This window comes from Sparus aurata, chromosome 3 (assembly GCF_900880675.1).
Source record: "Sparus aurata chromosome 3, fSpaAur1.1, whole genome shotgun sequence".
In the NCBI taxonomy this organism is placed as follows: Eukaryota; Metazoa; Chordata; class Actinopteri; order Spariformes; family Sparidae; genus Sparus; species Sparus aurata.
In genome coordinates this window covers 30,772,014-30,796,047 of record NC_044189.1, presented here as the reverse complement: position 1 = coordinate 30,796,047, position 24,034 = coordinate 30,772,014, and the positions used below count along the sequence as shown (strand labels likewise).

At 41.2% G+C, this 24,034-nt stretch overlaps 2 protein-coding genes across 4 annotated transcripts in view; one reads left to right on the top strand and one right to left on the bottom strand.

Annotated features, from left to right (window-relative positions):
• abcf1 (ATP-binding cassette, sub-family F (GCN20), member 1) overlaps positions 1–15,643 on the bottom strand; it is a 54,454-nt gene extending 38,811 nt beyond the window's left edge. The window contains exons 1-13 of one of the 2 annotated variants that reach the window (XM_030412361.1): positions 15,406–15,642; positions 13,778–13,824; positions 13,587–13,664; positions 12,646–12,766; positions 12,521–12,552; positions 12,343–12,435; positions 11,275–11,325; positions 10,981–11,067; positions 2,076–2,129; positions 1,900–1,983; positions 1,717–1,812; positions 689–811; positions 403–503 (exon numbers count right to left, since the gene is read on the bottom strand). In XM_030412361.1, coding sequence (XP_030268221.1) covers positions 403–503; positions 689–811; positions 1,717–1,812; positions 1,900–1,983; positions 2,076–2,129; positions 10,981–11,067; positions 11,275–11,325; positions 12,343–12,435; positions 12,521–12,552; positions 12,646–12,766; positions 13,587–13,664; positions 13,778–13,824; positions 15,406–15,469 — 1,031 coding nt within the window. In that variant the 5' untranslated portion in view covers positions 15,470–15,642. Of the gene's footprint in view, positions 1–402; positions 504–688; positions 812–1,716; positions 1,813–1,899; positions 1,984–2,075; positions 2,130–10,980; positions 11,068–11,274; positions 11,326–12,342; positions 12,436–12,520; positions 12,553–12,645; positions 12,767–13,586; positions 13,665–13,777; positions 13,825–15,405 lie in introns of both variants that reach the window. The other variant, XM_030412362.1, reaches the window with a different exon arrangement.
• Positions 15,644–17,903: 2,260 nt separating this feature from the next.
• Positions 17,904–24,034, top strand: part of c3h6orf136 (chromosome 3 C6orf136 homolog) — a 29,049-nt gene continuing 22,918 nt past the window's right edge. The window contains exons 1-3 of one of the 2 annotated variants that reach the window (XM_030411801.1): positions 17,904–18,049; positions 21,563–21,801; positions 22,329–23,009. In XM_030411801.1, coding sequence (XP_030267661.1) covers positions 21,703–21,801; positions 22,329–23,009 — 780 coding nt within the window. In that variant the 5' untranslated portion in view covers positions 17,904–18,049; positions 21,563–21,702. Of the gene's footprint in view, positions 18,176–21,562; positions 21,802–22,328; positions 23,010–24,034 lie in introns of both variants that reach the window. The other variant, XM_030411800.1, reaches the window with a different exon arrangement.

Here is a 24,034-nt window from a genome sequence, read left to right as displayed (position 1 = left end):
GTGACAAATGTTTAACTATTTGGGCCGTCTTGTAAATGTAATGTTATAAATAAGTCATTTCCTTCTTTGCGTAAAAACATTGTGTCCGTTTACATTTAGTATTGAATGTGTTAATTTGCTTATAGAGCAGGGAAGTGAGAACAGATCACAAGTGGTCACTCAAGAGCTCAAGACATGTTAATGCAAGGTGTGAATTCCAACTGAAAGCTGTCCTTTGTGGTCAGATCCTGTAAGACTCAGGTTAATTATAAACATTTTCCATGATCAGAGGTGTTCTACACATTATTTCCACCCTGTTAGGATGGTTACACATTCCACCCAACACCTGGTTATCCAAGTACTGTCATTTCTGTGCATGTATTCATTGCCAGTAATTCATAAAATTATAATTTTTTTTTTTACCCATTTGGTCCAACTAAACCATATCTCCTTCCTGCCACAATCAGAAGGTCAGCGTTGACGAAAAGCTCCTTGCCATGAGCAGATATGCTGAACCTCTCCAGCTAAAAGAACACACAACAAATCCTCACAAAAAGACAATACAGTTTCTGCAGCACAAGCAACATCAAAACTCTTTGTTCATTGTTAAAAGCACCTTAGAGCTTGTACATCGAGTCCTTATAAATAATAGGTATCACGTTTTCATTATGGTGCAAGAATTTGAAAATTATTGTTATTTGTGTGCAACCTTGATATCAGAGGCATTCTCCAGCATGGCCTGTCTGGAGGACATCTCAGCCTGGGAAATGGAGAAATCTCCCTCCAAGGCATTCTGAGCACGAACACTGGCCACCTGACGTTCATACTCCATCTGTAACAATATACACCAACACAAACAATGTCTTGAGGACTGATTTGAGGTGCAGCAAGATTTCTTTACTCTTCTTTAATTGATAATTAGTGTGTTCCCAAAGATCAAATCCAAAACACAAATCCTGGCACTGGGGAAGGGGGATGCAGGCAACATTTGACATTTTTGCTGAAAAAATTGAAAATTATTAAATAAATTATAAATATAGTTGCAGATGTGATGTAAAATGCTTAATCAAGTCGTTGTTTCAGCTCAACATTTTGAGATGAAAACTGCTGTCAAACAGATCGTGCTTTAATGTCTCCCTCACCACAGCTGCATGATTATCTTTCTCCAACTATCATGTAGAGAAACATTATTACGGTGTTCCAGGAACAACACCAACATGGCAATATCAGATAGTACCTGGACAGCGCATGTCTTTGAAAGAACTTGGTTGCAAGTCCAGGACGGTCTATTAATAAAAAAAACGGATTAAAAACACGTGGGATGTGAAGAACTTAGCTTGCGATAGTTAAAGTTGCCTTCAGACAAAACACAATTCTTTAGCCTCGAAATTCAAATACTCTCTATAGAAAGCAACAATATGTAATTTTCTGGAAAGAGATAGTGGATAGTTAATTGTGGAGTGTCATCCTTGGGTCCTCACTTTGAGTAGGTAGCTCAGCTCAAAAGTTATATAATGTTGCTTTAATTTAGCTCATTGTTCTTTTTATGTTCAATATATAGTTAATCTGCATGGCATCAAAATCTTTTTTCTTAGGCTGGAGAGGAAAAATAACATCAATGAGGCAATGTCTTTAAAGAAAGCTGGGGAACTACTGTTTTCACAGGCTGAACATGACTCCTTATGACTTTGCCTTGTTAAATAAATAAACTGTTGCACCTGAATAAATAGTAATTACCATTTTCTTTTTCTTCTTCTTCTCCTTTTTGCTTAGGTTAGCAAATGGGTCATCTTCCTTCTGCTTGGCCTGTTCTGCAATAACATCCTCAGCACTCTAACGATTACAGCCAGAGAAAAGAGAAACATTAACAGGGATCCAAAACATACAAGGAGAAGAGAGCTTTGTGGTGGACAAACATACCATCATCATGTCACCTCCATCACTCTCTTCTTCCTCCGCCTCATCTTCACCCTCAGTGTGTGATCGCTCAGCAGGTTTTCCTTTCTACATGGGTAATTACATCAAGGTTAGAAGGATGATGTTGAAATGGGATAAAAATTAAAAGAACAAAGCCAACATCATTGCTCATTACTTGCCTTGGGTTCTTTCTTCCCCTTCTTTGGCTTCTCGCTCTCATCAGTTTCTGGTGACTAAAAAAACATTTGATATTATAAACCAACTCCATTTAAAATAAAAAAGTAGGTATTACAAAGGCATGCTATTGAGATAGGTGTCTGAAGCTAAATCAACACATTTCGTTCTGCATCAAAAATGCATGTGAAATGAAATAAAGTGAAATTTGTTCCACATCAAAGACAGCTTTTTTCAGCAACCAGTGAATTTCATTTCAGGTTAAGCTTTTCAATGGACTATTCATTTTAATTAATAAATGAGGTAAAATACTGTAGGACAATCTAGGTTTTATTTGTACATGCCATATTGTTGATCTGTTCAAGCTAGGCAGACAATGTGCAACTGTAAATTTAGAATGCAACTTTAACTTGTGCCAAAAAATGTAATCTACCTAATGTAAGACTTTACTGTTCACACTCAACGGGTTGGTGGACTGGACACGAAACCAACTCAACACAGAACACCGCAATCCCCCTAAAAGACTACAACTACTTCTAGGCTACAACTATTTCTAACTCAGAGTAAGATATTAGTTATTTATGAATCTTCCTGCACTGACCATCAACAAGGGGAAGGTCAACTCATAGAAGAGATTGTACTGTTACGGTTTTACAACATTATCAGCCACGAAATAGAAATGAAAGAATGATGTCGGCACATCTAGGTGTTTAGTAAACTGTCAGAGGTGGTGGAGAAAACTAGGCGGGAGGCTAACAAGGAGAGTCCAGCAGGGAACCAGCGGAGGATCCAATTTCTCAGGTAGGGGGACCCTACACCCAACATCAACACGAGTCCAGCACTTAAGGTCCTGAAACCATGCCTGGAGTGGAAAATGGAGAAAGCACTACGCTGCAGCCAGACATCGTACTGTGGACCACAGCCAGAAAATCAGCGCTGCACAGGGCCATGGGAGGAGGGGCTGAGGCAAAAGGAAGAGAGCAGAAGGTGGATGGAGCATGAGGCTTCACCTAGTGGAGGTGGGTGCTAGAGGATTTGTGGGAGACAACACATCTGCTCAAGGACCTAGGGCTATGGGGCGCCAGGATGCACAATGGCAGCAGGGAAATAACCATAGAGGCGGAGAGGTCAAGTTTCTGGCTACGGCTGAAAAAGCACAAGATTAATGGATAGGGCAACTCTTGAGGAATGCTAGCTGCAGGAGGGGTCAAGGAAATGTCCCTTTGCAATTTCTTCATCACAGCAGACAAGGACATTAATAAAAAGAATAAAAAATATAACAAAAAGGCACAGAAAATACAAATGGACTCATATACATTGTATATACATAATGTTTTACACTGTGAACTGTGTAACTGTAAGTGTTAGTGTAATGTGATGACCCTGCAGCTGGCAATGTGGGCACCGGTAACAAGCCTGGAGCTAGGCAGGAAGAACACCTACAGTACAGTACCAACTGAACAGACTAAAAACATGAATATTTAACAGTGTTTCCTCTAGGATTTTTTTCAGCAGCGGGTGGCAGGCTCTCCGGGGAGCCGTGGCGGCGTAAACAAATGACACTTGACTGCAGATTTGACTTTTATGCCCAGCATGATCCCCCTTTCTATTGAATGGCTGGCATGGAAAATGGCTTTTTAAAGGCTGAATGTAAAAATAAAAAATAACAAAAATACAACAATAAAATAAAAATAATAAAACAATAAATAATAATTTGTTTATTCATTTAACAGAAATATTTACATGTATATTATGCAAAAAAAAGGTTCATCAACACTCACCATTATCAGTGTGGTAGAGCCATGAGTGGAACCGGGTATTTTTTTCAACCCATTTAGGGTCCCAGCCTGATAGCCTGTGCTTCCCTTTAGGTTTTTCTCCTCTACTCTCATCTCTCTCTCCTGCACCATCACTTTGCTCTCCTGCTCCTTCACTCGGCTCTCCCTCTGCTGTACTCTGCTCTCCTTCACTTTGTCCCACTGCTCCTCCCTGTCTAATGTTACTTGTCTTATACGATTACATAAAACATTAACGTTAGATCATTTACACATCACATCTGATTACAAGTGTGAACACAATTTTTTACCTAACCATCATCATTTGAGTCAGTAAAAGGCTAATGATACCTGTCTAGCGTCATCTTCATCAGGTGTCTTTCTCTTCTTTGAGAAATATTTGAACAAGCTCATCTGAAAATGCAGTCAGCAGTTACATCATGGCGTGTATATATTCGCTTAATGCTATCAATTAGTTTACTCACGTTAGCGACACTGAGTTGAGTTGGCACCGGGCCCAATTAATTAAGCTACCGATATGTTACGTAACCTTAGCTGGCCATCAATATTTTGCAAATGTCTATTGAACTTATAAAATCTATTATAAGTTTTCTTAAGCTAATAAGTCTACCTTTTCTCGTTGCCCTATTTTCAAGATGACACTCCTCTGACTCTCCGACCTGGTGCCTGGGTGCTTGACATGATGTCACTTTCAAGGCCGCGCTCTCGCGAGTAATTAACGTCGATGGCACCAGTAAGTTCTTGGGGGGGGTCTACTCCAAAGAGTAGATACTGAGCAAGATAGTTATCTAGTTTACCTCAGCACTTGCAACACCCGACCCAGTGCAGGACTCTGCTGTGAAGGTGGAGATATGATGCTAAATGAATGTAGAGGAAACACTGTTTAAAAAAAAATCCTTTTTCATGTCATGTGCTTCTATTTATGGATTCACTAGTCAATTTGGAGAGCTTTTTTCCTCCACAGTTCTTGTCTTTGACCCAAAGACAATGTCCACACTCACGGACTTAAGGGCAGGGCATGTTTCCATTTGTATATCCACTATATTGCCAACGGTATCATTCACCCATCCAAATAATTCAAATCAGGTGTTCCAATTACTTCCATGGCCACAGGTGTATAAAAGCAAGCACCTAGGCATGCAGACTGTTTCTACAAACATTTGTGAAAGAATGGGTCGCTCTCATGAGCTCAGTGAATTTCAGCGTGGTACTGTGATAGGATGCTACCTGTGCAACAAGTCCAGTCGTGAAATTTCCTCGCTCCTAAATATTCCACAGTCAACTGTCAGAGGTATTATAACAAAGTGGAAGCGATTGGGAACGACGGCCATGAAGTGGTAGGCCACATAAAATGACGGAGCGGGGGAAATTTGGAGGTCTGTAGCAGAGTCAATCACTACAGACCTCCAAATTTCATGTGGCCTTCAGATAAGTTCAAGAACAGTGCATAGAGAGCTTCATAGAATGGGTTTCCATGTCCGAGCAGCTGCATCCAAGCCATACATCAGAAAATGCAATGCAAACCATCGGATGCAGTGGCGTAAAGCACACCACCACTGGACTCTAGAGCAGTGGAGACGCGTTCTCTGGAATGATAAATCGTGCTTCTCCATCTGGCAATCTGATGGACGAGTCTGGGTTTGGCGGTTGCCAGGAGACATGGTACTTGTCTGACTGCATTGTGCAAAGTGTAAAGTTTGGTGGAGGGGGGATTATGGTGTGTTGTTGTTTTTCAGGAGCAGGGCTTGGCCCCTTAGTTCCAGTGAAAGGAACTCTGAATGCTTCAGCATACCAAGAGATGGTGGACAATTCCATGCTCCCAACTTTGTGGGAACAGTTTGAGGATGGCCCCTTCCTGTTCCAACAAGACTGTGCACCAGTGCACAAAGCAAGGTCCATAAAGACATGGATGAGAGAGTTTGGTTTGGATGAACTTGACTGGCCTGCACAGTAGGCTTGGGCGGTAATACGGTAATACGTTATACCGCGGGGTCATAAAAATAGCAACGGTATCAGTTTCAATACCGTCATTTAAAAAAAATTGCAATTCACTTATGTAGGAGATAAGGATTAAATATTAAATATAATTTATTTAATTCCTAAAAATGATTCTATGTCCAGGAGCACTTACGTGTGATTGCCATCACGTGACAGCGCGGAGACGAGAGAGACAGAGAGAAAGATGGCAAGTCGCACACCGAGTGACCTGGGGCCTCATGTATCAATGTTGCGTACGCACAAAAACGTGGTGTACGTCATTTTCCACGGCAACGTTCAGATGTATCAAAAGTGAAATGACCGTGGAAATGTGCGGTACCCCACGCCAGCTTCATGGTTATATCAGACGTGAGAGGGTGTTTAGAGAACGGGAAGATCTGTTGGCAAATTGGCTCATGAGTCGTTTTAGGTTGCCGAGGCCAGTGTTACTGGAGCTGTGCGCATAGCTGCGGCTGGCCCTGGAAAGAAACACAGCCAGGAGCCAGGGGTTGTCCGTGCCCACACAGGTGCTGACCACTCTGGGGTTTCTGGCAACAGGAGCCTTCCAGAGGGAACTGGCCGACCGGTCAGGAGTGTGCCACTCCACTCTGAGCCGAGCCATGCCACCTGTGTGGGATGGGATCATAAGAATGTCATCCAGGTACATCAAATTACCATACAATGCTGTTGAACAGGCCAATATTAAAGCGCAATTTGCAGCAAGAGCCAGTTTCCCAAATGTAATCGAAGCTATTGACTGCACACACGTTGCTATAAAAGCGCCATCACAGGATGAATTTGTTTTTGTCAACAGGAAACATTTTCATTCAATTAATGTTCAAATAATATGTGATGCGCAAATGCAGCTCACCAAGGTGGCCTGGTTCAACGCATGACTCGTTCATTCTTACCAATAGCATGGTTGGTAACAGGCTGGAGGCTGGCACGGTGTGCGATGGGTAGCTTCTCGTGAGTAAATAATGTATCCGTTTAATTGCGCCCCGAATGTAAACCAGCAACCAGCACAATGCTCATTTGGGCACATGCATTCAAATATGTGTATTTGTTTTTCCCTGGTGAAAATAGAGCGGCAGAGCTATCTAACAAGCCCTTTATTGTCTCCTTGTGTTCAGTATTTGTGTCAATAAACGCGTGCGTAAAGTTGGAAATGTCACTCTGCAGTAGCCACGGCGCACTTCTGCAGTCATTAATACAGTTGTGATCAGTCTTGTCAATCCTTGTAATGAAGTTGTTTTGTCCTTCTGTTTGTTTTCCACTAACGGTAGCACTTATATAGGTTGTTGTTGTTGTATATTTATTTTTAAAAAAGCAATCGTGATTCAATCAAGTGGTGCATGAACAAAGGAAACTAAATCTATTTCACATGTTGTATTCTTCCTTCATTTGACTCCTGTCCCCCCGCCCGTTGCGGTTACACTTCGGCGGTGGGCCGAAATCCTCCGCTTCACCTTCACGTCGGACCATTTTTTTTTTAATTTCAGTGAGTGTGCGCTGCTCTGATCCCACAGTGTTTCACTGCTTCACACACACGCTCCCACTCACATTTCTTTTTTTGGGTGTTTATCCCTGATGAGAGGCTACCAAATAATACAGATCTTCTCGTCTCGACTTCATTTAATAGAGTTTCGAGCTCAGACTCGGTGAAGTTGCGCTTCTTCCCTTTACTCATGGTGTGAATCTGATGGTGCAGAGAAGGGAATCCCCGGTGCAGGCCCTATTTAAATTAATTTGCATATTTAAATGGGGGCGTGGACAGGGACAAAGGAAAAGTGCTTGGCTCCATGTGTACGCACACTTTGATACATCTGATTTTTTTTGTGCGTACAACAGTTTCTGGATTCTAGCGTACGCCATGTTTCAGTAGGAAATCTACGCAAGTCTTAGTACATGAGGCCCCTGGTCTCTAAGAAAAACACGACTTCTGCACTTTGGCAGTATTTCGGGTTCAGACCGAACGAGAAGGAAGAAGCGGCAAATACTGACGAGGCGATTCGCAAATTGTGCAATAAAAAGTCGACCGCGAGAGATGGAAACACCTCTAACTTAAGGACGCATCTCCGGATCAACCACCCCCCACCTGCGAGGATGCATTTAGCCCCCAGTTCACTCAGCGCAACAGTTTCAACACCTCCCGCTGATACCGATGCAGGACCAACTACAACTCGGTCTACCGCCAGTTATACACAGCCGACGATAATGGGGGCCTTTGGGAAAGCAACAAAGTACAAACGGGACAGTGTCTGTTGGACAACCTGTACTGATACAGTGACAAAATACTTGGCGAAGGAAATGGTCTCTTTCCACACGGTGGAAAAAAAGTTGTTCAAGGACATGGTAAAGGTCCTAGGTGCCCAGTATGAGCTACCTGGACGGAAACACTTCTCTCAAACAGCCGTCCCACATTTATATAATAAAGTTAGAGACAAGGTTCAAGTGCTGCTGTCAGAGGCAGACAGTTATTCCTTAACAACTAACATGTGGTCGTCAGTTAACATGACACCATATATGTCGCTGACTGTCCACACCATTAGGCCTACACCTGAGTGGAAACTTGAATCCAAATGCCTCCAAACTACGTATTTTCCTGAGAGTCATACGGAGGACAATCTTGCTGCTGCGCTCAGAGATGCACTTCAGGACTGGCAGCTTGATGAGAAAGAACTTTCAGCCATTACCACTGACAATGCTGCCAACATTTCTGCTGCAATCAAGTCCCTGAATTGGCCGTGGCTTAACTGCTTCGGTCACAATCTAAAACTTGGCTATCACAAATGCATTGCATGACCAGAGGCTAAAAAACGAGCACGCCCTCGGACTGTGCCATAATATTGTCGGGGCCTTTTCACACAGCTGGCAACGTATGAGTGAACTCCAAAAGAAGCAAGTGGAGTTGGGACTCCCAGAACATAGTCTCATAACGGTAGCATACATTTGTATCTGAATATCTGAATCTGTTAAGGTTAGATGATGCAACTAAGAATATAATGGTATACTATACATTAATGGGCTTATTTAATTATTTATTTATTCATTTATTTATTCATTAATCCATCGGCAGGACTGCGCAACTCGCTGGGGCTCCAAACTGGCAATGGTGGAGTGCATCCTCGAGCAGACCCAAGCGATCAGACACGTCCTGTCTGATGAGAGAAGGAGCAGCCTGTCCCTGACCTGGCAGGACATGGACGTCTTGAAAGCTGTTCACGACGCACTTAAACCAGTCGGTGACTTCACTGATATTTTGTCGGGAGAGAATTATGTGACCAGTTCCTCTATCCTCTCCATTCTCCAGCTCTGCAGGGACAATGTGTTGGCTGTGTCAGAAAACGACAACGCATTGGCTGAGACCAAGGCTGAATTACAGGCTGAGATCATGAGCTTAGAGGGGCAAGCACCAGCAGGTCCAGTGGCCATTAGAGTGGAAGAGGGAGAGGCACAACCCGAACCACCACGGAAAAAGATGACTCTGGGAAGTCTTCTGCAAAAACAAGCCGATGCAGTGGCAGGTCCCGTTGGCACACTAGAGGACCGGGCCGGAGCTGAAATAACAGCCTACTGCCTGTTATTCAAGGGGACGAGGACCCATTTCTCTGGTGGAAATGTGCCGCCGGGCGTTTTCCCCAGAAGTCGCGAGTGGCCCGAAAGCACCTGTGCGTCTGTGCCTCAAGCTCACCATCGGAGCAAGTTTTCAGCACCGCAGATAAAGTTGTAAATCCACAATGTGGCCTGTCAAAGCCGGAAAAAGTGAACATGCTGGTTTTTCTGGTGAAAAATCTCGACTAGATTTGTTGCCATTCAACTCTGGTTGACTGTTGTGGGCCTATTTGCACTTTTTTATAAGCTGCTCTTTGTTGTTATTAAAAGTCGTTCGGGCTGTGATTAAATTTAATTGATTTGTGTGCGCGAAAACCATTCTGGATGTTTAGGTTAATTTAATTATGTTTGACTGTTGTATTTGCACTTTATAAGCTGCTATTTGTTTCTTATAAAAGTTGTTAATATTGTGCATGTTATGTTGTTATTGTTTCAGTATTAGTCTTTGGTATTCAGTTTCTGAATGGTGAAGGCACAAGTTAACAGTTTGGTGACGCTGTCTGAGCCTTACGTCATAATTTTTTAATTATGAGGGAGGAGGTTTGACGGTATCAAAATACGGATACCGCCCAACTCTAATGCACAGAGTCTTGACCTCAACCCGATAGAACACCTTTAAGATGAATTAGAGTGGAGATTGAGAGCCAGGCCTTCCTGTCCAACATCAGTGTGTGACCTCACAAATGTGCTTTTGGAAGAAAGCCTTCCCAGAAGAGTTGAAGCTGTTATAGCTGCACAGGGTGGACCAACGTCATATTAAACCCTATGGATTAAGAATGGGATGTCACTTAAGTTCATATGCGAGTCAAGGCAGGTGAGCGAATACTTTTGGCAATATAGTGTATGTGTGCTCCTGTTCTACATTTTTCTTTTACATTTTTTTTAAATGTTATTCGTATGTGCAGCTATTAGTTTTGTGAAGGTTTTAATAGGCTTATTTTATTTTGTTAATGAAAATAAAACAGACATTGGACGTGACAGGAGCAACAATAAGAAAAATAAGTTTATATGCAGTGTTGACTGTTTGGATTGTTTGACAATGATTTCTCATCCACTCTGTAAGGCATGAGCCCGGAAGATGTTCAAATCAGGCACTCAGTGACTTAAGTTCCTCAGCTGTGAAGAAAAACAAACAAAAAAACATAAACTGGTTAAAGTGACCTATTGCACACTGCTGTCCCATTCCTGTTAATGCCATTTTGGGCCTTGCAGTAGCCCCGTTAACACTGCCCTTTGAGTGCAGGGATCCTGCGCCAATTCTTTGCATCGTGTGAAAGTCTCAGATGCGACGAGGGGTGAAATTTCGTTGCGGCAGCCATGCGCCTCCAGATGAAATAAGGGGCGCAGCATTGGCAAACCATACCCGCGTGAACGGATGAGCCGGCGACGTGGAACAGGGGCATGTCAGTCTGACAGTCTGGTAACTAAAGAGGTCATTCACTCAACAAAATAAAGAGAAATGTCTCAACAAGGCAACTTTACATGACCATGATTCATTCATTTAGAGCTTGAAAGCACCCACCTTGGACTTTTCTTCTACTTTCTTCTTCTTTTTGGTTTTCTCGTCACCATCATCCTTCTCTGCCTCATCCTCTTCATAAGATGCAGCCTGACAAATGCATACACACAAATCACTTGAAGCAAGTTGCTGCAACTTTGAAATGTCTACAGACCGACTGATTCAGTTATGGAAAAGACGTGAACTCTCAGGCAGACCCCAGCAGAGTCGCATTCTGTCCATGGGGTTGATGAGTGGATTGAAAAGAGAAGTTAAAGCAGGGAAAAGATGGCCGGGGTTAGATTTTCCAGCACCCACCTTTGCCTTCTTGGGAAAGGGTTTGTCCTTTTTCTTGTCCTTCTTAACCTCCTGTACCAAAGACGCACAGACACGTAGAAAAATAGCCAGAAGTTTAATAGAATGTCAATTCATACATTTGTTAAAGCAGAGAAGTAGCCACTACAAGCACCAGATTCAAAGGAGAACATTAAGCACATTAAGATGCTTTTAGGGCTCACGATTATCATGCTGTACATTTGTGCCTACAAATTTCACATGCATTAGTATTGGAAGAACTGGCAGAAGGCTTCACGTGTTTAACATAAGGGCAACTCAGTTTCTCACATGCTCCTTCTAGGAAATCATCACTCTTTTTAACCTTTATTCATTCAGCGAGGTTTCACTGAGAGTGATCTCTATTTTCCAGGTTCTGCCTTTCCACACCAATTTGGAGATATCCGAGCATAGTCATTTTGTCACACTCATTTTGTCTAGCTTCATTTAAATCCCAGCAGGTCAGTTAGAGAACTGTTCTCCAACTGACTGTTAGTCTAACAGTTAGTTAGAGCATGCACACCACACACTTATAGCCTAGTAAGCCAACCTTTATTTAACAACAGAGTTAACATGTTAATGTATGTGTAATGCATGTTATGTTGTGCAGTTTTGCATTGGACTGGAGTCAGAAACAGCTGCATTTCCACTTGGGGGAAAACATTTAATCTGAGTCAACTAATTTCAAGTTCCTCTGAAGTACTAAGTTTTTGTTTTTGAAATTTTCATTTAACACCAAAATCAGCGTGTATATGCATTTTTAAATGTGGGTAAACACACAATGGAATTTTAATGGTCAGGACAGATGTGGGTTCTTGGTGTGCTTCTGCAAATGACAGAAACAAGTGACAGATGCAAACTTCACTTCAATAAAACACTAATGTGGACTTACAAGCTCCTGAAAAAACACTCCAACTTTTCATGTCAGCAGTTACAACAGGTAGCATCATTTACATTCTAAGAAGTACAACATCCAGAGATGAGATCAGTCAACACCAAACACTAATGCTGTTTTTTTGTGGTATTTAAGCTACTTGAAATTCAGCACTGTACCTTTATTGCTGGTTTATCTTCTTCATCTAAATTATCCTCCTCATCCTCATCATCGCTCTGGCTCTGGCTGAGAGCAGCAAAGATGTTTCCACCCTAAGGACACCAGACAGGCTTTACTTTCCGATACATTAAAGGTCAGAAATGTAGAGGTGAAGCACAATATAGTCTGATGACAAACCTTATTCTTTTTTCCTTTGCTGGGGACGATGGCTGTTGAAAGGAAAGACAGAACACAGATGAATGACTGTACTACTAGAGAATAAAAATGATTAAAATGTGTGGATCAGTCTTGAAATATCAGACCTAATTCATCTTCCTCATCACTTGCTTGGACAGAAAGCTTTTTCAGCTTCAGCATGACGTCCTCCTCATCATCCTCATCTACACCTTTTACTTTCCGCCGGTCTTTCTTCTTTTTCTGAGGCTGAAAAGTAAAATAATTAACATCAGTCACAGGTGCTTAATAGCAGACTGTGGACATTGTCCTATATTGCACAACGACAGATGAATTTCCAAATATCTTGATATCTGGTGTGTCCCTTTTGCTTTAATGATTGCGTGCACTCGAGCTGCATGGATTGATGTTTTTGCACAGACCTTGCTGACCCATGTTATCTCAGCATGATCTCAGTGTTCCACAAAGCTTCTCGTGATGTCACATATTGCTTGGCTTTCTCCGTCTTCAAGTGCCCCATAAATGTTGAATGGGGCTGAGTTCAGGTGACTGTAGAGGACAGTCCTTGACCGTCAGGACTCTTTGGTCTTCAAATAGTTGTGTCAAAGCTTTGATGTATGTTTGGGCTCATTATCCTGCTGCAGTACCAATCCTTTTCTCAGTGCTTTCCACAGGGGGCGATTACACATTTAAGTCCAGCCAGATTACTTTATTGGCTTTATTCAGTGTTGATTCCAATAAAATGTGTCATTACCAGAGTGTGCATATAAAACTTCGCTTCAGAACAATGCAAGCATTGATGGAGAAAAGTTATGTACCTGCTTCAGTCCCAAGCTGTCTCCTAGAAATTACGTTTGTATATTAATCAACTGTCAAATCATTCGGGGATAACATGAGTCAGCAGGTTTTGGCCAAACCTGTGGTATCAATCACTACCTAGTTGTCATAGTCATTGCAAATGAACACTCGAAAATAGAACACATATTGGCTTCAACCCCCAAAAAATCCAGTATCTACTCTGGACACAATCATTGTGTTAGTCACAGAACTACTTCAGAGCGAAGATTACCTGTTTTCCTCGTGTGTCTTTCACAGCCGCCTCATCTGTCTTTTCAGGTATGCTTTCTGTGGCGAGTTCCTCAAAGAACTGGAGAAGAACAATCACACAACAAGCATTTTGTCACAGAAATGAAAAGAAATATCAGCTGTGAAGAAACTAAATACTTAGAAACTAAACAATGAGCTATTGTGCATACTCACACTCTTCTTTCCCGTTTTGTCTTTCTTCCCCTTTTTCACAGTTTTATCTGTTGAAAAAAGAAAAAAGAATTTTAATTTCACAAAAACATAATTGATCTGCACACTGACTTCTTTTTACTGGAGTTAAGAAGCTGAATCAGTACTTCTACTTTTAGAAGACAGATATTATCAGGACAATGCCTTCTAATATATAAATAGGTTTACTGAGGGTTGGGCAATGTCTACCGAATTGTAATATGACGATGATACGGTTGTTTGGGGGGGCACTATAAAAGGAGATACCAATAGTTGATAATTAAGACAATCAATAATTTGATATTTACATTTTTTTTAAAAGAAGTTTGAAAAACGTTACTTTATTTACACCCGGTACTTTAAATCTTGTCACATCTGTATTACAGCACGCTGTACTTCAAATTACAGGTGCTGATTCTCAGCTTCGATTTGAGGCGTTGAAATCCACAGATAAACAGTGTAGGACTTGTAGGCCTTTTAGAACATGGTTTCTCAATAAACAGAATTAATTGGACAAGGGTAAAATACACCCCAATACAACCACTATTTATAATATTTGGTGTAAAATGAGTTTCAGTAGTCAAAGGCTGAAAATTGCTGGGGCATATGATTCCGAAAAAGGATCTGTGAGGAAAGGATAAAGCTCTTCTATAGGCTCCCGTTGCCATTCATTCGTCACCCATCTGTACAGAGAGATAGTGGTCCTTCATTGGTCACTCAGCTGGGATTTGAACACCCTCAAACATGAGAGTCAGCACTTTTAACATCCTCGTTATTGTTTCACTTCATCAGTGTGCTACAGTTACAGACAGTCAAAGCTATAGAGTAAATGCTGGAGTCTGAATAGCATCTCATTTTGCTTTCAAACTGAGACGAACATTTCCTATTATTCCAGGCAACACATGTCAGTGCCTGTAGTAGTATTGCAACAACTTCATGAGCCGACACAGAGCGGCGCTCGCCTGAATCCACAGAAACATGGAGCCGCTCACTCTTTCATATTGAATCACGTTGTAACATTAAACTGATGCTGTCACAGTCACATCTGCCGGCCAAATGGCTCCGTCCATGTACTGTAACGTTAACGTTATACCAAACTTAATTCAAAAATCACGTCAGAGCAATGTCACATGATTTTGTTTTGTCAATACTTTTTTTCTACATTCCAAGCAGTACATTCTTTTGGCAGCAGTTATTCTAATGAACGTTAGATGCTAACGCTAACGCTGTTGGTCAGCCTCCTCATGACAGGGTGGCATTTTATCTACTACATTTCCTCACACGTTAGCGTTAAAGGCCCAATGTATCTAACGTAAGCTAGCTAATGAGCATGTCAGTTGAGTTATACAAGTTCGGGCTGTAAAGGAATGACTGCCCTCGCACGATTCCACGTTAATCCGAATTGATCAGAAGCTGCGTGAGATTCATGAGCTAAAGTCATTTAAAACCAAATAGACGCCGTTTCTAATAAGCAGTTTAAGTGTGAAAATACAAGAATTTCAATGGAGTTTGGCGTAAACGACACCTTCTCTGGACTAAGTTACTGCTAGATGAATGTGAACCAGCCGTGACGCTACTGGCTAGCTTCTCACTAAACATGAACGTTATCTTACCTGCTGCAGGGGCCGCCACTTCATCGCCCACCCACTCTGCTTCTTCTTTCACTTTCTTGGGCATTTTGCTGCTTTAACTGCAAAGTACTGGGAATAAAGTAGCTAAGAGAGTGCCCTTTTTCTATCCAGTAAGATTTACATCAGCTAGACACATGTCCTGTGGCCTTACGGAGCGATGATGATGCACATGCCGGGTCACCAACAAAGTTTCATTCTTCTTCTTTATCGATGGATGACGGCAGCTGCCATCCTTATTGTTGCATACTGCCCTCTCCTGGAGTAAACTGTGTGATACACTGTGCTGTTCGTCAGATTCTTCCCATCAGTCCTATTCTGCCTTGGAGGCTAACCAAACATCTTATATTATTGTTATTATGACTTGTCGCTCTAACAAGCACATACTCCCATTCTCAAAGGCACTTGTTTTCAATGAAATATTCAAAGATTCATAATTCATAAAGCATCTGAACATTTCTTCTAACTGGACAACATTTCTTCTTTTCTCCTCGTCAACTTTTGGATATATTTTTAAGTCAGCCAACCAAAAAGTGCTCCAGGTCTGCTGGGAGTTTGGCTGGAGAGGAGATGCAGCAGCAAAAGACCTGGGAGCATTGAAGAGTTCTGTCCAACTGTGATAACACCTATAATCCCTGTGGTTTGTACAAACGCTGCTGGTATGGGAATTACTTCAAATGAATGCAAGAAATAAAAGTATAGATTTAGTGACTGTGTTTAGTGGCTATAAGGAATGTACTGTATACTGACTATGTGCAGGTTTTTACAGACAGAACAGAAGATCCAATAGCAGGATGTACTCATTATGCTGTGGTAGTTCCTGGACACAAAGTTGAAATAAACAAACAAACAAGGAATATACTAATTTCTTCAGAGTCAATGTGGAAGTGTAGACCAAAATGAAACCAAACAAGGTTCTAGTCTGGACTGAGTAGTGACTATTGGGCATTATGAATAGGGGGGAATAGAAAACACACACACACACACACACACACATACACACACACACACACACACACACACACACACACACACACACACACACACACACACAAAGTCTGAGACCCCCAGTGAAAAAACTTGCATTTTGCATTTGTTTCTAAGTCTTATATAATTTATATAATGACTCCTTGGTCATCTTTGGTCTTCAAGTTCTTCCTGCAAACCCTTAAAGGGTACAATATTAATGAGGTAATAACGTTTTTACATAAGTGAATAAACTAGCAGTTCTCAGAAGAAAATAAGGTCTCAGAAGACTGTTTATGCTAGAGAGGTGGCAGGGTCCGCCAACTGAAATTTTGTTGTCCTTAAGTTTGTTTAGGAAGAAATAAATAAAGCTAACTTTCTCTTCTCATTAATATTTCTTTAACAAAACTACAGACTCCTGCTTTCAGGTGTGTTTGGGCTCATTATCCTGCTGCAGTATGAAGTCATCGCAAATTGTGGCTAGACTAAAGGTTCCTAAATGGGCAGTGCATGAAACTCCAATACATTTTACATAAACTGGATCAGTTGTATCCAAAGTGTGACCAAACCATCAGAAGATCAATGCATCAAGCTTAGTTCACGGTGAGACAGAAAAGCAACTTAATCACAGATACAGAATTGACTAAATAAAGGACACAAGAGTTCAATCAGCAGCTGTCCTGTGAAAAGAAGACTGTCTTGCAACAGTTTCTAAACCACTTCTCAGGAGGGAAACCAGGAAAAACAATTGAGGTGGGCCAAGAAATACCAGAATTTCACAGTGGAAAATTTAAAAAGTTGATTTACTGATGAATCACAGTGATAGATTAGTGTCAGTAACAGAAGGGTTTATCCTGACCAATTTCAAAGATTTAACTTTACACTTGTTAGGACAAATATAGACCTCCTTTAATGGTTCCACTCATTATCAGTAGGAAGTCCTTTGAAAGAATAAAAGTAACTAATGTGCCCCTGGTAGAAACATAGACCTCAGCTTTCCACTGAGGTCATAGCTACTAAAGTACTGTCAAGCTACCCAGGGGGGCACATGGACCACAGTAGTACTGCTTAAGTGTGACATTAGTCCAATTTGTCATTAGAGCCTGAACAATGTTCCTATAAAATAATGGTCTTAAAAAGTTAATATATGGATGTGTACCTCTACCAGATATACACGGCATATGAACACACACTAGTCACAACTGAATGATTAATCCTAATATTGCATAGCTTAGTCTTATCTCAAACGATTTCAAATACACATTTAAGTGCACTGTTTCGCTATGATATGACAAGGTTTTCTAGCCAGGCTGCCATGTGCTCGTCTTTTTGATTGCCAACTAAAAAACAAAAGAACAAAGAAAAGAACTTGTTAGGTATGTGTAAAACAATGAGATTAAACGTTACATGAATCATGTAGAGCAGACATACAATGGCATTCGGTCACGTCATAATTCAGAATTACAGGCTACAAAGCTTTTAAAAAAGCATATAAATACTGTAATGCTTAAGTCTAACTATCAGCGGCCGGCATAACACCGGGTCGTTTTGAGGTACAATAGCTAGTGCCACAATTTCCCACAGCAGTGAAGGCGGCATTACGACTGACTGCGTGAGGCGTGTTTGGCTGGGCAAGGACATACTGGGCTGTAATGACATTTGTGTAAGTTAGCCAAGTAATGCTTATTAGCTTTTGACGAGCATTAACCTATCTGTGACCACTGTACAAAACTTGACCCAGAGAACCACTGCGTCTAGACTGACTTCAGCAAGTTTTCGTCTGTAAAAGGTAACATTAAGATGGTCGTTTGCCAAGCCGGTGCATAGCTCTCTACTAGCTGGTAGCTAGTTGGCCTAGCAAGCTAGCAGATATCATCGGTTGTCACGGGTGTCAGCCGGCTAACCAGCTAACTTGCACGTCCTTTAATGTCAACGTTTAAGAGAAAATTTCTCGAGTCTAAAGACCCAGCTATTTGTATTGTCCACATACACGCTACTAAATAAACGATCAATACCAACGTCAATGCAATTGTTTCCAGTATAACCTAAGATGGTGATTGGGAATTAAAACATCAAAAAGCTAACAGTGACGATCGACTTTCTTTAGTAATGCAATTTTATAAAACCTAGATAGTGATAATACTTTGACCCCGTTCTGTCACCAGAATCATTCTTGATTTACGCTGCAATTGTTCACGACTGTTAATATGCCTTGAAATTAAATTACTTTTCACACATTATGCGACTGACCTTAGGTTATTTTGATAATTGTTGACTATATGGCTAATATTAGATTCATTTTTTATTTTGTCAGATGTCAAAAAACAGACATGCCCTTCACAGGTTACCAAAAGATGACACATTTGCCAAAGGAGATGTAATCTACCTGGATGTATTGCCTGTGAAGATTTATACGTAAAAGACTACAACAGTTACTGTAGAGATGATTTTCACGTCAGAATGTTCATGTCTGGTTAATTCAGTCTCAGCTGTCACCAGGATGTCTGATTATAAACTTGTGGTCTGCAATTGGTCATGTGCTCCTGGCAAAGTCTCTGAAAATTTCAGTGGAAGCAAGGCAGGGCAAATCCATCAGTTGCTTCAATTCACTTTCTTTTCCTATATAAATTCCGGTTTATTGTTGTGCAGAGATATTCCTTTTCCCTCCTTAAAACGGATTATTTTATATGAACAATGGATTAATGGCCTCAACGGTGCCATTTAAATGAATGAGAGCCAGGTAAACTAGAGCTTTAACGAGAGTGACTACTGAACTTAAAGCTGCACTGTCATCATTTAAAGGGATAGTTCGGGTTTTTTGAAGTGCGGTCATATAAAGCACATATCTATAGTCGGTCTGATCCCTACCGTAATCACCGATCAGCGCTCACAAGCTCTCCTGCTAATCCTTCGGTCCAGAACTATGGAGCAGGAATTATGACGATGTACGATTGTATGCAGAATGCTGCAACTCATACAGTGGTTTATACAAATAAATAAATAAATATTATCAGGTTCTCAATAGTATTTCAATTCGGGGGGGGGGCGTGAAAAAATTTATGTCCTCTAGGGGGGGTATGACAAAAAATACTTGAGAACCACTGCTTTAAGCTAACTTGTTGTCTGTTTTGAAGTTAGCTATCCCATCCCTCCACTCTACATATCCACACTTTCACAACTTCTTTCTTTTTTTTCCGAGGCAGCTGCTCCCTTTGCCTACTCTTCAAGCTTTTTTCTTTGCTTTTGATTGTGAGCAGTAACTGCCCTGCCAGTAAACACACCTACACTTTGGCTGTCACAGCTGCAGTGTGTCTCAGCTCGTTACGTAGAGCAGACAGACAGGCTGGGTGTTGACGAGGTCAGTGTTTTTACCCCAAAAAAAACACAGCTCAAAAAAAGCTGAAAACAGACATTAGAAGAGCTACTGTGTAACAGTTAACCGTTTGAGTCAAGGATCGAGAAGGCAACCAACAAAGCCAGCCAATCACAGGCAGAGTTGGGTGTGACTTTGAGGCGTAATTTGGATCCCAACACAGTTCTCACAGAGAGGGGTTGCAAGTTAACAATGGGGATACATTTTGGGCCTTATGTCAGCAAGGGGTTCAGCCTACTTGCCTAATGTAATTAGATCGTCACTTGACATGGTCCACAAAAGTGTAGCTTTATTCCGTTATCTTTTGTGTTGATGGGATGCTTCCTAGAGAGAGCGGGCAAGTGGGAAACACAGGGAGAGGGGAGATGTGGCCGGCACACCAGATTGTTTGGGTCTAACGCTGGTGCTGAACTGTTACCAATAGTGGTGCTTAATATGGCTTTAAAACCTTTTAATAGGAAAATAATGCTTACAGCACCAAGAATCATCCTTACAATAATGTTTCAACATCAATATCAAAGTAGGGTGTATTTGGTCACAAATATTGTGATGTTTGATTATCTAGCCCCGTCCTAGCATTAATGAAGTGCAAAAGACCCCAACACAACACATTAGAAAAAAGCAATGCAAAGACCCCAACACAACATATTAGAAAAACGCAATGCAAAGACCACAACACATTAGAAAAAAGCAATGCAAAGACCACAACACAACATATTAAAAAAACGCAATGCAAAGACCACAACACAACATATTAAAAAAACGCAATGCAAAGACCACAACACATTAGAAAAGCGTGCTGCAAAGATCACAACACAACACATTAGCAAAACGCAATGCAAAGAGCACAACACATTAGAAAAAAGCGTTGCAAAGACCACAACACATTAGAAAAAAAGCAATGCAGATAGACTGCAACACAGTAGGATACCTAAAAGAAATGCACACGTCCGGACACGCTTGTTGTTGATTCGGATTTGATATAATATAATGTAATATAATATAATATTAGCCTATTGCAGTGATCTGCTGTTAAACTATTGCTAACCACAAGCAAAATGCTGACAATAGTTTAATAGCAGATCACTGCAATAGGCTATTATCTGAATCATGCGATCACAATGTTAAAATAAATCAAAAACACTTTTTTTTAATCTCATTTTCCAACACCACTGACGGAAAGAGAACCTTAATAGCGGTGTGACTCAAAATCAACAAGCGTGTCTGGATGTGTGCATCACTTTTAAGTGTCCTCTGGAAACACTTTGGTTGTGTTGCGGTCTATTTGCATCGCTTCTTTCTAATGTGTTGTGTTGTGGTCTTTGCAGCGCTTTTTTCTCTAATGTGTTGTGTTGTGGTCTTGGCAGCGCTTTTTTTAAAATGCTGCGCATGTGTTGTCAAATTGATGATACTGTCTTAATTTGCTTGTGTTTTGTCTTAAGTTGCAGTGCTGTGAGCTGTCAGGGCCACCGTAGTATTGCCATATGGCCTAAAATATTGTGATATTGTTTTATTTTGTGTTGTTTTTCAACTGTAGCATTGTTTATTACCCTGAATATAGATATAATCTAGTAGAATGTACATTTCTTGTATTTTTGTTTTCTTCTTCTTTTTCTTTTTCTTTTTCTTCTTCTTCTTCATAAATCAATAAAGTATTTCTTATGCTGATTCTGGTTTATATTCATATGACCTATGATAGCACTTGAATGGAATCACTTGAGTTTAACACTCTGCTCATCAATGTCCTGGTAGAAACTCTTTAGCGCTCACTGTTGCCATGCTCTGTCCTCTCTGTGGTCTCAGGTTTGTTGGGGTAGAGAGCCTGCTGCTGTAGTTCGGAAAGCGCGAGGTGCTGAGGGTACGATCTCTGTGACCTGCGCTGTCCCCCATATTTTTGGGTGATGGTCAGCTGGTGACCGGGGTTACACTGGCCCCTGTTGTGAATGGCTGTGAGCAGAGGGGGCATAGCCTTCTGGTTGGGTTGTGTCTGCAGCCATGGTAGAAGGCAACCCATCACAAAACAGAGCTGGAGTCTCAGTCGGGTAAAGTGCTTGATTTAAGATCTTCTCTTCCATCTCACATTTGACTTATGTATTTGAAGCAACTTTATGAAACCTACAGTTTCTTACTTCAACATCACTGTAGTATATAGAAATCCCACTTGTGTTACAGTTTGTCAGATGTAATGTAGGTGATAACAAAACTCATTACATCATATGAATGTGGTATGTTGAAAACTTTTTTCTTTTTTTCTTACATTTGTATTACTGACTGGTAAGAACTAGCATGAAATTGACACAGCTTCCATATTGCTTGCTTGCTTTTACTTACTGTGCTATGCTAGCCTAACCATCCTTAACCTACTGTGTCTCTGTGCTGGATGCATAGAGATTAATGTCTCATCTGACATTATAATAGCTTACAAATATATTATTATCTATAAAAAAGATTCTCAAAATGTCAGATTGCTAATGTGATGAAATGACATTATCAACTCAGTATTTGAGCAGATGTTTTTCTCACAGTCTTGTCTGTTTATAATCTCACCAAGTCTTTATTGCTTCTTCAGGCTGTTGACTGGAGGTGGATCTGCCAGACACGTCCCCTGACCAGTGCATCATGGGCCCTGGCGCCGCCTAACAGCTTAAGGTATCAAAACCTTAAACAGCCAGCTCTGTCCCACCCGTTCCACCATGCCAGCCAGTCTCAGAGAGGTGGTTACTACATGGGGGACTGGGTGGAGTCACTCAGCGTTTGTGTGCTGGTGCGACACGGTGAGTCGGACGGCCTCCACACACTGCTTGAGATCCCTCTATCCGGTCACAATAAACTTGGAGAGCTTCTCACTCTGGAAACTCTCAAGTCCTCTGAGTTCTCCTTTCCATTGACGACAGTGGATGGCTGCAGAGAGGATGACATCAGCGTTGACAGCTTCAACCAAAACAATGTTGATGCTGTAAAAAGAGAACATGGCTGTTTCAGAAGCCTGTTTGAAGCAGAGAGGTGTCCTGCACCATTCATGTATGGCTCTCAGTTTTATTGTTTTCATTGCCCGGGTACAGAGCCGGTACCTGGCAGCGGGCTGAAATCCAGGCTGGATATTGGACTTTACAACAAGCCTGTGGAGCTGCCTCTGCTACCTCTGACTTATCTGTGTAGCAATGTAGAGAAAATGGAGGGGGAGCATACTGAAGGAAACAGTGAAAGGGAAGAGAAACTTGCCATGATGTACGAAAGACTTAGGATAGAGGTAAGAATGCACACAGGTTCTGGGTAAGTGGCCAGCATGGCCGATTTACTGCAAAAGTACTGCATGCACAGCTGGTACATGTTTTGAGAGCAAGGTACGCTTGTACATTTTGTCACTGTAACACACAAAAACAGCTGGTGATGCCTTGCAAATCTGACAAATTGTGCAGCAGTAGTCATGTCTAATAGAAAGAGGCAGCAGCAATATACCAACAAGCATGTACCCTGCTGAAAACCAAATATTGCCAGATTTGTTTTCCTTGCCTTTACACACCTACGAAACAAATATTTGCAAGAAGGGATGATAGACAAAATCTGTAATGTCATTACAAAGACTAGCTTGGATCAGCAAATTGACAGCAACACTCTATACTGTGATTGTGTCCTGCTGTGCCTTCTTTCAGCTGGCTAGTTCCTAAAATCCATTCTTAGAACTCCTTTGCAATGGTAAACCAGACTGGAGTGTTTCTGGAAAGTCCAGTTAAGTAAGTGTAGATTATATTTGTTTTTGGATGCTGGTGTACACAGTCTGGCCTTAGTTCTCGGTTAGAAAAACTGCAGCTACTCCAGAGAGTTCCTTTAACCTTCTTATTAATTCCACATGGACAATGTACAAGATGTGTCGAGTTGTGGTTTTCCTTGAAATGTACAAACAAACAATAAATATATTAATATGATATGCAGATAAAGATGAAGTAATATGACTGTAAATTAAACAGACACATCCAAAGAATGCAGTGATATAACAACTGAGGTCAAATAATACTCTCTAATGACAGCACGGGGGCGCCTCAGACCACGTCATTACATTATAACACACAATTGTGACAAACGTAAATACAGTCAGATACAAAACCCATCCGTAGCACCGATCACTCATTCCGAACAGCATTATGCATTTAGAACATGTATATGAAAGAAGACAAATATATTAACTAACTCGTGGCAACCTATCTTATATAAACCATTCTGTGTGCGAGAGCACGCATCAGAACATGGTGACTGGTCCAGATCCACACAAAGTAT